Below are 13,309 nucleotides of genomic sequence, written 5' to 3' on the forward strand. Positions count from 1 at the left end.
ACATTCACACATGTGACTTATTTTAAGGAATTAATTAAGTGAATAATTTGAAGAATCTTTCATAAACTTCTTGTGCTATTGTTTTTAATTACCTTTAACCTATGGTTGGAACTGTTAAGGTGTTTGTTAGATTTGTTTGAAACCACCTTAAATTGAAGGTTTATTGAAAACCTTGGAACGATATACATTTATCAACAAAAGCTTCTTTTATGGAAGGTTTAAAAAGCTTTTAAGAATTTTGTACTTTTTTTAGGAGAGGTTATTAAAAAACTTTTCAAAAAGATAAGAAAAAATTATTCACTTTTCTATATTGAAGGTTATTGAAAACCTTTGAAAAATTATCAATAACATTCCTGTATTGTCTAGTTTGATAGGTGAAAAATCCAAACACATACCGATTTGAGGGATCGATCACATGTATGTGGGCCATCTCATATGAGAGATAGCCAATAGTCAAGGTGCTGACACACCTTGAGCACGAATCGCGATACATTCCAAAGGATCATTGAGGATGCTTGCCGCACTTCTTTTGGCAGTGCACGGAAGTAAGGACAATGGTGGGGTCCCTATGACCCTCAAGCGCAACATTTATGTCTGTCTGCCCCCTTACTCTCTCTCTCTCGATGGTTTTCTCTCATGATATAAAAGAGAAAGGAAAACCCTAGGTTAAGCCAAAATTTCTTACACAACTCTTTATGAGAATTTGAAACACATTCATTTTCAAGTAGACTCTCTTAGATTCCTGCTTCTTCATCTTGTTTGCTCTCACTTTAAGTTCTAACTTAGACATTAAAATATATTTAGAAGAGCACAACAATGGTACTAAATTTTTATGTATAGATGAACCTTAAATCTGGAGACGGACATATCATCTATGTGGCACCAGTATTTAATTAATAACTTCCTTCTCTTTCTTTAAATTTCTAAAACACAAGGGAAATGAATTCTTTGGATTGATTTTCTCCTTCTCAAAATCTAAATATTTTAAAAGTAAATTACAGAAAGTTGAACACATATTTGAATTAGAATTAAATGTTTATTGGAAGACAAATCACTCGTAACTTCAAACATTCGAACAACACTAACAGACTAATCGTAACATGAACTTAAATGAGTAATTGATATTGACTATGATCAAGAGGTCATTAATTTTTGCTCCTAGTGGTATTAAAATAATAATAATAAAAAGCTAACCTAATTTTATTTTATTTAATTAAATAACTTTATGAAATAATACCAAAATGAAAGATATACCGTGCAAGATTTCACTATGAGCACGTGTAAATGTTCAGCTTTAGCCACGTCAGCACACATTATCCACAAGTTATCGGAGAATGTACCGGATACGATGACGTGTCACAACGTTCAAAATCCTCAACCAATCACAAAATTTTAGCCTCTCCTTTGTTCTTTTTCTTTTTTAATTGAAAATATTAGAAAGAAAGATCAGTATGTGTGGAGGGAGAGCCATGGCCTCAGATTTTGGCCCAGCGAGGGAGGGGTCTTTGAATCACACACACAAAGTCCACATCACAGAAAACAAAGAAACTATGAACCCCATTTCTCCACATCCCACAGAGAAGACAATGGTTGGTTCTGATTCTGAAAGATGAAGGCGGAGAAGAAGACTCGTGAGTTGTTATGCGTCTTCCATGGCCTTTCATTGCGCTCGTTACTCTTTTTCACCGTCGCCGGGCAAACCCAAGTTCAAGTTAGTTCACAGAAGCAACCCCGCCGTTCTGTTTTCTTCTCTCCGAACCACTCGGGCTTCTTACAGCACTCTCGTCTCAGAGGTTCAATTTCTCCTCCCCTCTCCTTCTTTCGCTTTGATTTTGGCTGCTGTGGGTTGTGGCATTACTGCATTCTTGTTATTTGGAGACTGATCCAAGTTCGGTAGGTTGTAGTTGCGAGTTGAAGAATTGAATAATTTAAGGGAAATTTTTGGGGGTCTGTGAATCTATTCGGTTATTTTCAATGCCGTGCTTAGAATTTTGCCCGATCTGATTTTGATTACATTTTTTATTGAAAAAGTTTGTGTTGTCCTTATCTATACACTTGAGGGCTTTGAATTATAAGTATTCTGTTTTTTATTGTTGGGTTTCATCAAAATGTTGTGTCTAATTTTGTTGAAGAAACTAATTGCTAAAATTTGATATTCTGTAGCTAATCTATGTGCTGTTTCGTTTTGATTTTTGAGTTCTGTAAGCAATGCACATTATGAATAAGAAATGTGTTGCCGGATTTTCTGTATCTCTAATTAAAGCCAAGTAGTTCAGCAGTTAAGTCACTATTGGGAACAGTATATGATGGATAATGTTTACAGAACCCCTGATTTTTTTTTTTTTTTTTTCTGTTTCCGAGTACAACAAATGTGGGGATGTGGGGATTTGATCCTCTGACAAAAGTAGTAGATGCCTCTCCTAATTATTATATTGTTGATTGTTTAGTTGGTTCCTTTGAATGAAGTTTGTCGAATGAAGTTCAGTTTCAGACCTTGTTTGGATGGTTGAAACATGATTGAATCAAAGCAGCCAGAAAGTAAAAAGATGTTTGCCTGTTCTTTCTGTCAAATTTGTATTACTCTGTCTTATGATGCATTTATCTTTGGTAGGCCGTTAGGATATTGGTTCCTCCAGCAAGATTTGAAGCTTCAAAGTTAAAAGTTGTACTCACTAGGGAGCTGAACAAGTCTGCAGGAATCATCCCAAGAACATATATACTATCACATTGTGACTTCACTGCTAATCTCACCTTAACCATCTCTGATGTTATCAACCTTGATCAGGTACAAATTTATTGCTACTTCATTGTCAAAATGGAACAACGCATTGTTCTTTTCTTCTCATTTTTGGGTCTGAGAATGTATACAGTTAAGAGGGTGGTACAACAAGGATGATGTGGTTGCTGAGTGGAAGAAAGTGAAGGATGAAATGTGTCTTCATGTACATTGCTACGTGAGCGGTCCCAATTCTTTGCTTGACCTTGCTGCCGAGTTTAGATACCACATTTTCTCCAAAGAATTGCCTCTTGTAAGTTTATCTTCTTTGACTGCTCGTCGAATATTTCATTCCAGCACAACTGGTTTTCGAGTTGTTTAGACATGCTTCTGGAGTTCAACATGAAACAACATCTGTTCTCCAAATTTTCATTAAAAGTAAGGTACAGAATTTGCCATCATGTAAAAATTTGTCAACATTCAGAGTCATAAGTCAAAAAATTGAAGAACTCCCACATCTTACCAATAATGGTGGAAGTGACATAGCATAGTGTAATAGCTTAGATTGGGATAAAGCTAAAAGCCTCTACTTTTGTAAAACCAGGTGCTTGAATCTGTTCTATATGGGGATTCAGTTCTGTTTGGAGAGAATCCCGAGCTGCTAGATGCATTGGTCAGGGTATATTTTCATTCGAGTTCACAAAAGTACAATCGACTCGAATGCTGGGGACCGCTCAAGGATGCCGTGCTGGTAAACTTGATAACATGTTAAGAAAATTTCACTGAATACTTGATGTCTTATTTTTCAATCTTTTCTTTTGCCTGCATTTGTCAGGGGAGGCATCACCATATGCAAGGGCTCCTAAGGGGAAGCAAGGATATGTCTTCTCCTAAGAAGTTGAGAAGCCCCAAATCAATATTTCAAGCTCTCTTTGCCTTCCTTCTTTGAACTTCATTACATAAACAAACTGGTAAAATGCTCGATCATCCCCAGAAATAAGAATGTAATTTAACATCCATTTCATTCAATGCCCTTGTGGAAGGAGCCAAGGGTGCTCTTGTTTTGTTGAATATATGAGTAACTCATTGGAAAGGGAGGGAGGGATTTATGTGGGTCAGTTTATTCTTTTACCAAAAAGGGCATATTTGTTCTTGAAATTCTTGTGTAAATGACAACAATTCCTTGAAGAATTGTTTGATGGCTAATCTGCATTTTCATCACTTTCTTACACTTCAATTTATGCATCATTGCTCACCATTGAGATTTCCATTGCTTTTGTTTGTCCAAGCTCAAGTGGATATACCATTAAAAGCATAGCTATATATTATCTCCAACGAAAATAGTTCGAATTCTCACACATTTTACTAAATAAAATTACAATTAGGTTAAATATACCAAATGGTTAATAATTTTTGAGTAATTTTTAATTTGTCCTTAATTTTTTGGAATTCACATTTTTACCTCAATCTATTAGAATCTTAAAATGTTTCAACCATATTCTTAGATCAGTTGTTGTCAACACTATTATTTTAATGTTTTTTTTTTTTTTTGAGAATGCACTATTATTTTAATGTTAAACATGACATATTTGATTTTTAATGTTGAACATGAGATATTTGATTATAAAATTTGATAAATGCAATTCAAAAATAACAAATTTTGGCTAACCTAAGCGTAGCGGTTAAGGCACCTATGTCCGTTCAAAAAGTTGCGAGTTCGAATCATCTATCTCACATGTTGTACTTATAGAAAATAATAATAAATAAACAATTATGATAAACAATTTTAAGAGTTAAAATTAGTTTAAATCACGGGATTTGTTATTAAAAAATATTTTAAAGAAAATTTGAAAGGTTTGCATAATAAGGAAAAAAATAAGTAAAGAGAGAATTTGAAAAATAATTTAAGAGGCTTATCAATTGTTTTTAACCCCATTAATAAGCCTCTTAGAATATATATTATCTATATATATAACATGAAATATTAAATTAGTCAACCTGAGATTAGTTTGGCGATACTTGATATATATCTCTAACAGAGAGGTTATGAGTTCGAATTCTCTACTTCAACTTGTACTAAAAGAAACACTGAATTAAATAAGTGAAAGATAAATGTATATTATTAAACAAAATGACCTAGCTAATTTAAGAAATAAAAATTCATATCCAATCTAATTTATTAAAGGGCCAGATTGAGCCAGATTGGTCAATCATTAACTTTTGGATCGAGTTTGTATCGGATTTGGACTAGACATGGGCCAACTTCATACTCGATGATGAAACTAAACTTAATCATGATTTCATTTCAAGAAATATATCGAGTGTAGTGCCATATTGAGATTGAAAATATTATATTAAAATAAAATTTAGAAACCTTTCTTAAAGTTAGGGACTAAAACGAACAATTTGAGAGTACACAGATTAAAATGAAATAAAATTGAAAATATAAAGACCAAAAGTAAATATTTTAAAAGTATATAATCAAGCCGTTTAAACCAAAATAGCCAATAAAAAATAAACATGATTTTCGAATTGGACTAATAATTAATCAAGTTTAAAACGAAAGAAAAAGGAAAAATTCTCGCTACGTTTTCTATTTTAATTTTTTGTTTTTAGTTAAATCTTAAATAACAAATAAAAAATTTATTAAAATGAAAGGAGGAGAAAATTCGAGTCTGTTGGTAGATAATTCAAATTCTTTTTTTTTTTCAAATTCACTTAATCAAATGGATTTAGTTGAGATATATTCGGCAGAATTGTTTTTTGAAAACTGTTTTTAAATTTTGTAATTCAAATCGTAGAAATTTTGAAACAACTTTTTTTGTCTCTGACTTCTGAATTTAAAATTTTAAAATAATGCATAATTACATTAGAAAAATAAAAACTTTGATAAAATAATATTTTATGTTATAAATTCATTTAAATTTTTTGTTAAAATTAAAACATGTGAAACATAATATATTATAAATTATATAATATTGTAAAATAATAACTACACCAAATTTATAATAGACATGTTAATAAATTAATTATATTTTAGATTGAACTAAATATTTAGTTGGTATCTAGGCACATCAAAAAAAATTTTAAATGAGATTCAATATAATTTTCAAATCTTGTACCAAATATTCGAAAATACTGAAAACATTTTTATTTTTATTGAATCCTCATATTTATGTTTTCAAATTAGTAACCAAACACACACTTAGAACTCATGTTTTAAAACTTTTGTTTTTAAATTTCTTTTAATTCTTTTAAATTCTAATTAATATTGTTTTTAAATGTTTTTTTTTATACTTTTATGTATTTTCCCTAAATATAATTTTTTTAGTACAAACTTCCCTAAATATAATATAGTTAGACCAAGTTATACTTGAATGATTATTATTTAATTAATATCTGAATAGGACTACTCCTCTATAATCATCAAAATAATTTTATAAGCTAAATAAATACAATCATCAAAACTTGCATCTAAAAATATCATCAAAATTTATGGTCGAATTTGTAATTTAATTTTTATAATAGTAATTTTTTTTATACGAAATTTTACATGGAATGATATTTCTCAAAATAACTACTAACATTTTTTTAGTAAATAGGTAGGTGAAGATCGAACTCACATCCTCTTGATTGAATATATATTTTATACATGCTTACTATATTAAACTATATCTATAATAGGTACCATCAAATTATTATTAATAAGTATTATATTAATTACTTGCCTCATAGTCACCCTTTAAACTGTGAATCATTAACTATTACAAATCAATGGTCTTTGAACTAAAAAAAGTATTAGTAAATGAGCAAGGCCAATTTAATAAATTAGTCTAGGGTAGTAACTTTATCTCAATTTGTCAAAACGAGCATAGTTCAGTTTGAATCATCTCCCCAACATGCTGTATCAGAAAAAAGCTTCATCTCAATTTAGTTAATTAATTGATCCAATATTTATTTTAGTTCTGTGTTTTTTTTAAGGACAAAAGGTACCCTCCTACTCTTATCTCAAATATCATCACAATATATAGTTCGTTTTTAGCATAATCATCATGTTCTTCTTATCTCAAATATCATCACAATATATAGTTCGCTTTAGCATAACCATCATGCTCTTCTTGAGACGATATGGAACATTGTTTACTCCTTACATATCAAACAATATTTTTCCGAATCTCGCTGGTTAATAACATATGTTGAGGTTCTAAAATGGGAGGTGTGGACAAATTGAAACTAAAGTAACGACTTGAGAGAAATATAATATAGGAAGAAAATCGAAGTATAAACGTGGAATAAGCAGCGAAATTTGAAAGCAAATCTATCAGATATTGGATTTGGCCAACTAGCTACAGTTTCCCGAGGAAAAAAAAATGGGGGAACTTGATTATCATTTGAGTAAATAAGTGAAATACAACCTTGTGAATAGCTGTTTTAAAACCAACCCTAGTTTCGCAAAAAACCCAGCCGGTGCCACAACGATATCCAGGGATTGTGCCCGATCCTCCTCCTCCTCGGTGGCCGTCTTGGGCATCAGGGTCTGAACCCAGGGCATGGGAAACCGGCACACGGGGCAGCGGTGATCAAATCTCAGCCAACGCGAAACGCATTTAAAATGGTACTCATGGGAGCACGGCAGCCGGCTCACCAGCCGCCCATCATCTTCGTCAAAATCTTCCAGACACACCATACAATTACAACTTCTCTCGGAGGACGGCCCACGGACCACACTGGAATTACTCTTCAGCCTGGAAACGGCGTCGTAGGTGCATCTCAGGGTCCTCGCGATCCGAGACTCGGGGGTGCCTCCGTGGACCCAGTCGACGGCCTCGTCCAGATTTCGAAGAACGGTGGTGATGGTGAAGGAGATGTAGAAGGGGACGAGAGTGGCGGCGGAGGCGTCGGCGTGGCGGCGGAGGAAGGAGAAGAGGAGGCGGGCGAGCGGGTCGGGGTCGGTGGCGGGGACGCCGAGGCGGTCGAGGGTGGCGAGGACGAAGCTGTGGACGGCGGAGAAGGAGGAGAAGTGGGCCGGCGGGAAGTGGAGGAGTTGGAAGTTGGAATCCAGGACCATGTGGTTGCCAGGTGGCATGTAGAGTGGGTCCACAACGTGGAAGTTTTGGACGCGAATGAGGAAGCCGTTATTGGGCTTGTCGGCGTGGCGGCCTGCCCAATGGGGGACGGCGGAAGTGCAGACGAAGCAATCGTAAGTGAGGGACCATCCGCTTCCGTTGCCTTCTGTGGAACTGCCTCTCACCGACTCCGGAAGTATCAGCTCCGCAAGCTGAGCACGGCCGCGTTCCATTTTTAATGAACAAATTAGTATTATATTAGAGCTATGATATGATTGATGATTGATGATTGATGATTGATGATTGATGATTGATGATTGATGATTGATGATTGATGATTGATGATAGAATTGTTAGGAGAGTTTTTGTATATATACACATACAAATTCAGTTTCCTTTTCCTATTCCTTTTATGACAAAATCCCACCTACTCCAAAAAATTCTCCCTCATATCTAAATACAAAAAGGAATACGATTTTCGAATTCTACTCATAGCTACTTTTTATTTTTTAGTTAAATCTTCGATAACAAATAATTTTTTTTTTTAAATTATTAAAATGACGGGGCAGGGAGAATTCCCTATTCCGATTTAAATCTTAAATCTTAAACCTACTGTTTTTAAAAACTCATCAAGATTTAAGGCATTTTAAAAAATAAAAAATTTACATCGAAGGAACGTGAAAGGGTGCAACATTGTTATTTAGCATTTGGCCAATCAACAATCGATTGACCGTCAGAGAAGAAAGATATTTGTTTTTTTCTATTTTTAACAAAAATATGGAGCATATCTCATTATCTAATAATTAAACCTAAATATTATTCATTAAACAAAACAGATATACTAAATTAATAGAATATATATTATATGCAACCCATCCAAAGCAACATCAACAAATTCTAACTCTACTACAAAACAAAATGGATACTTTGTTCATGAATATACATCAGCCTCGTCAAAGGAACCACATCACCTGTCTACAACCACAAAAACAAAGAAAAAACATCATCAGTCTTCGCTACTCGTGTCTCAGAATGGTCGGCTGGGTTTTGATGATGGAGATGATTTGGTATTGGCAAAATCCACCAGTTCTTTGAAAAGGGCTTCTTCATGGTCTGCGGATCTGGTTGGAGTGGAAGGACCGAGCGACAGATTCTTAGTTTGTCCCACTATGTTGTCATCAGATGAACCATAAGTACCGTTGCCCAAATGGGGCAGACTGCCTCCTGTAACAGCTTTTTGTTGCTCAAAAAATTGTTGTCTTTGATTATATCTCGAGGGTGGGGGAGGGAGCGAGCCCGGAGATTGGGTGTCCCGGAGTGGATTCGTGGATATCATTCTTGGAGGTGGTTCGTCGAACAGAGGCTGCCTAGTAGTGTGGAAAGGTGAGGTAGATGAAGTTGTTGGTGAAGGTGGGAAAACTGGAGGTGGATAGGATGGAGGCTCTGCTGTCCTTGGAGATCCTTGAGGTTTGTACGTGTCGCCGCTCAGATGATCAATCATGTCCACGCGGATCGCCTTCTTTGATGAGGGTGAAGGAAGTGGACTAACTCGGGATGATTGACCATTCGACAGTTTCCTGTCCCTTTCATAAATGTGATCTCTCGTTGACCTGCAATTTATGTATAACAGTTACAGTGACATTCTACTTATCAAAGAATTGATCGAGGAAACAGGGCTCCATTGTAGTCACCTGCGAGCTAATGGGGTAAAATCATCATCCGACTCATCATCTTCAGGGTTCATATAGGGAACCGTTGGAACAGAAGGTTCTGTTCTTCTACCTGCTGTCACTAATGTTCCTTTTGCAATGTCGTCATGGAAGCTAAGTACACGCTGCAGACTATCATTCAACACCAACCCTTGACATAAAAGTTCCTCGTCTCTGAAATGGGAGCAAACGACATGAGTCAAAGGTTAAGCCAACAGGAAATAAATAAAGCTGACACGATATCTTACGTGGTCTCATTCACAAGCATCATGACACGGCTGTGGTAGGAACGGCATTGGTCAACAAGATCAACAATCACTTCTTGCTTCAAAGCCTGCCAATATGATCAAGTCAAAAGATATAACAAAAAGGGAAGTATTGTGTAGTATGTTTCATTTCACCAACTGAAATCAAGTCCAAATATGCATAGTTCAGCTACATGAATGATTCCCTCAGTCCCGTTCCTAACGGTTTGTGGAGAATTAATATTGAATCAAGTCAAAATGCCTAAAATTATCTACAGATGACATTTCAAATTTGAAAGTTCTCCATTCAGTATAAGAAAAAGAAAAGGAACACATAAAGATGTTTATAAACAGAATACCTCCGGAGTCTTAGGGTCCAGTGCACCAAGCATTTCCATTAAAACATCTGATAGTCCCTGTGCATTTTGAATTTCTGGCAAGCTGTTTAAATTCAAATCATAATCAGAGTCGAACCCGGGGAAGCAATGGAAAATCGAAAATAAAATACTAGACTTGAGAAAGAAGAATGAAGATAGACACATAGGATAGAAACATGTGATGAAGATAAGTTACTGAGAACACTAAATAGACCCTTGGCCCTTGCTTTGTCAAAAAGAAAAGGCCAAAAAGTAAAATCGGTCCAACAGGAATTAAAACTTTACCTTAAATCAGAAGCATCAGACTGGAGAGAGGCCTGCACAGAAAAATCATCGTAAGCCGAAACAGGGTCCTCTAAAGTTGGCTGTATCTCAGGTGGACTAAAGAACTGCCCAACATTCTCTTCTCTTGGTGGAAATTGAAAGCCAGCATTCTGTATTACAGAAACCAAATCCAACAGCAGATATAAATAATGAGAAAACTTTAATTTAAAAAAAAAAAAATTCTCTACACACTGTCAAATGTTTGAAAAATATACATATCAAAGCAAAAAATAACTCGCCTTCAACTCAATGTACGCTGCATAGTATTGTGGATACTTTCCCTTGGAGCCACCACCAAATGCTTCTTGCCATGCATCTACCAAAGTTAATATCTTGTCCCGTACATTTGAATCGGGCTGCTGAGTTGAAATGAAATAACACATTAAACTGTTTGTCCTTCTGTCCTGTCTAGATTTGTCATAACCGAGCACTAAACAACAGTCAACACATATTAGATTCATATCAAACTTAGTGAAATACCTTCTTCTTTACAATTTTAACCATTTCGTGCAGGATTTTACGATCTACAATCAGCTTTAAAACATTATCGCCGCAGTTTTTGCTTAGAGCCTCCAATGCCTGGATCAATTGTGTTTTGAAAAAAACATAGCATGGTTAGAATGTTGACTTTCAACATACCTATATATATATAACGTTCCTTTTGGAAATATCATACTAACAGTTAACTTTTGGCAATTGGTTATTACTACAAAAACAGCAACACCCAGAAATCTAAGGACATGTTGTTTATGGTAAACATTCTACAAAGACGAGAAAGACTACAAAAAACTTACATAAAGAGCTAGAAGTTGTGTTTTGGGATTTTTGCTAGCTAGACGCTTCTTGAGTATCTTCAATGCATCTTTCCCTTGCCTAAAAATTTCAATTTCAAAACCAAAGTCAGCAATCAAAAGTACAAAAAATAACAGATATTTCATATCCGGTTGAGAATAGTTATGATTGCAATCTGTTACAACTGCAGACAATTATGAGATGAGTCCAAAAAAATCAATGGAAAAGAAACCCTGTAAGCAACAACAACCTGCTTTCTTTTGGTTTCGAGTTCGCCACAGGAGGTGTAAACGATTCATAGATGTTCATTACAAACGAACATTACAATTACTAGGAGAAAAGGAAACTAGAAGTTCCAGAGCTATTGAAAGATTTAACAGGAGGAAACGACCAATATAAGTAAGTAGAGAAGTTTTGGGATTACCTAGGATCCATGTTAACGATATCACAGAGCTCAATATTTATTGCCCAATCGGGAGCAATAAGCATATCATTTGTTGCTCTCTCGGCACAAGCAGCAGCATTGGTAGACATGTTCCTCTGAATCTATTACACCCTAATAAGGTATTTCGTCCTTGAATCTCCTGAGAAACAAAATCCAGCAGGATTTATGAAATTCAGCTGGAAAAGTAACCTTAGGAAGTGAAATAAACAAAGTCCAATCGTGGAACAGAAGTCTATCAGAAATCATTGCCATCAATTACCCTCCCTTTATACCTTTAAAAAAGTAGCAATTCTGAAAAGGGGAAAAATATTAAGTGATTATGCATATGAATCTGAACTAGGATTAACACGAGGAGAATCCCCATCAACAATTTCCTCGCAAATAAAGAAGAAGAGGGCGGACTCGAATGTGAGCCAAACAACAGATGATCCAGGCGACAGCCCACATAAAAATCATCACATAAACCATAATAGTTCCATTATCTACTCAAAGTAAAATCCCGTGAGTTCATTTTACAGGAATGGAACCATAAAGCAGAAAGACTAAAGTAAAAGCTAAAATTACCCTGTGAGATAGACCCACAATCTGAAAGTTCACGTGGAGATCAAAAGAAATGGATGGAATTGAGAAAAGAGACTTCGGTCGGGGCTCACAAATGAAGCATACCTGCCTAGAATCAACAGGAGAACGAGTAGGAAAAAGTGGGGAGGAACTGTGCGCGCGTGTTCTTTCTTTTTTGGGTTTTCTTCGTCGAGGGGTTGCTTGTTTGATTAGTTTGGGACTCTTCTCTTTTTCAGAGCCAACTTTGAATTTTCACACAGACCCAGGAATAAAGAAAAGAATGAAAGGAAGGGCCAAGGGGGAAATTGCTAATCGGCGAGTTAAAACGTACAGCTGAGTCCAATTCCCATCTGGCATATCGCGACAAGGAAAGCAAAAAGATGGGTTTAGTAAACAAAATTCAGAATCATGGAAGCAATATAGTTATTATCGCCCCACGCGAGGTCAGATGACAGTCACAAAGTCTTCCCAAAATTTCCTTCCTTGGTACAGGGTTGGGTCTCTGGGTTTGACTTTGTCGGAGTTTCCATGGCGGAGACTTGGGCAAGGGCTGATGTGGATTTCGGCCTGAAAACCGCGTCTTTCTTGCTGGAGAAGAACGGTCTTACGTAGACCAACCGGCCACCGGACCCCACTTCGTTTGCCAGTCTACGACATGGATGCCGTAGTAGACTTGTCGACAACGCCAACCCGGAAGCCAAACTGGATCTCCGGGTCGGATCCGCAACGGTGCCATTTCGCCACTCGTAAGCCCATTGAGAATCACTTCAGCCGCAACGCTCGGCCCAAGGATAATTGGCCCAAGTCGTATGGTCTCAGTACAAGTGCGAGGGAGAGAATTTTGAATTGGGAAAGAAAATCTTTGGAGTAAATTGAAATTTATATTCGTTAGAGTTTTTACTGATAGACCCTAATACAAACTATAATACATACTTGTGATGACAGAAAATAAATCTTGGTCTATCTTTACTTAGATTTTCTATTCGCTATCATGCATCGTTTTTCATAAATTGAACTTTATCCGTTGAGTTTTCACTGATAGATCTTAATACGAATCATAATGTAAACTTGTGA

At 35.7% G+C, this 13,309-nt stretch overlaps 3 protein-coding genes across 4 annotated transcripts; 1 reads left to right on the top strand and 2 right to left on the bottom strand.

The window, feature by feature from the left end:
• Positions 1 to 1,455: 1,455 nt before the first annotated feature.
• On the top strand, positions 1,456 to 3,937 carry LOC111011794 (STAY-GREEN-like protein). The gene is made up of 5 exons (XM_022285688.2): positions 1,456 to 1,793; positions 2,612 to 2,785; positions 2,871 to 3,029; positions 3,321 to 3,467; positions 3,552 to 3,937. The coding sequence occupies exons 1-5, from the start codon at positions 1,653 to 1,655 to the stop codon at positions 3,663 to 3,665; spliced, it is 735 nt and encodes a 244-aa protein (XP_022141380.1). The 5' UTR covers positions 1,456 to 1,652; the 3' UTR covers positions 3,666 to 3,937.
• A 3,151-nt stretch (positions 3,938 to 7,088) lies between these two features.
• On the bottom strand, positions 7,089 to 8,329 carry LOC148212045 (uncharacterized). Its single transcript, XM_088123318.1, has one exon. The coding sequence runs from the start codon at positions 8,013 to 8,015 to the stop codon at positions 7,104 to 7,106; it is 912 nt and encodes a 303-aa protein (XP_087979444.1). The 5' UTR covers positions 8,016 to 8,329; the 3' UTR covers positions 7,089 to 7,103.
• A 292-nt stretch (positions 8,330 to 8,621) lies between these two features.
• Positions 8,622 to 12,864, bottom strand: LOC111011922 (TOM1-like protein 3). Of its 2 annotated transcripts, none has more exons than XM_022285912.2 (10): positions 12,341 to 12,864; positions 11,654 to 11,813; positions 11,232 to 11,310; positions 10,918 to 11,016; positions 10,677 to 10,796; positions 10,399 to 10,547; positions 10,096 to 10,177; positions 9,740 to 9,825; positions 9,474 to 9,665; positions 8,622 to 9,392 (listed from the first exon to the last, which is right to left on the bottom strand). In XM_022285912.2, exons 2-10 carry the CDS (start codon positions 11,761 to 11,763, stop codon positions 8,810 to 8,812), a joined length of 1,500 nt encoding a protein of 499 aa, XP_022141604.1. In that variant the 5' UTR covers positions 11,764 to 11,813; positions 12,341 to 12,864; the 3' UTR covers positions 8,622 to 8,809. The 2 variants fall into 2 exon arrangements, with proteins under 2 accessions (XP_022141604.1, XP_022141608.1); XM_022285916.2 differs by having other exon boundaries at positions 10,677 to 10,793; positions 12,341 to 12,863.
• Positions 12,865 to 13,309: the final 445 nt, after the last annotated feature.

The sequence above is a fragment of the Momordica charantia genome, assembly GCF_013281855.1.
Source record: "Momordica charantia cultivar OHB3-1 chromosome 4 unlocalized genomic scaffold, Mcharantia_2.0 BLBB01000004.1, whole genome shotgun sequence".
Classification (NCBI taxonomy): domain Eukaryota; kingdom Viridiplantae; phylum Streptophyta; class Magnoliopsida; order Cucurbitales; family Cucurbitaceae; genus Momordica; species Momordica charantia.

What these genes read in the sequence shown, in the direction of transcription:
- LOC111011794 (XM_022285688.2), top strand. Translation starts at nt 1,653, where the DNA reads ATGGCCTTTCATTGCGCTCGTTACTCTTTTTCACCGTCGCCGGGCAAA. An exon ending in ACAGCACTCTCGTCTCAGAG is followed by an intron (nt 1,794 to 2,611) that starts GTTCAATTTCTC and finishes TATCTTTGGTAG; the next exon opens with GCCGTTAGGATATTGGTTCC. An exon ending in ATGTTATCAACCTTGATCAG is followed by an intron (nt 2,786 to 2,870) that starts GTACAAATTTAT and finishes GAATGTATACAG; the next exon opens with TTAAGAGGGTGGTACAACAA.
- LOC148212045 (XM_088123318.1), bottom strand. Translation starts at nt 8,015, where the DNA reads ATGGAACGCGGCCGTGCTCAGCTTGCGGAGCTGATACTTCCGGAGTCG.
- LOC111011922 (XM_022285912.2), bottom strand. Translation starts at nt 11,763, where the DNA reads ATGTCTACCAATGCTGCTGCTTGTGCCGAGAGAGCAACAAATGATATG. An exon ending in ATCGTTAACATGGATCCTAG is followed by an intron (nt 11,311 to 11,653) that starts GTAATCCCAAAA and finishes TGAAATTTTTAG; the next exon opens with GCAAGGGAAAGATGCATTGA. An exon ending in CACAACTTCTAGCTCTTTAT is followed by an intron (nt 11,017 to 11,231) that starts GTAAGTTTTTTG and finishes CAATTGATCCAG; the next exon opens with GCATTGGAGGCTCTAAGCAA.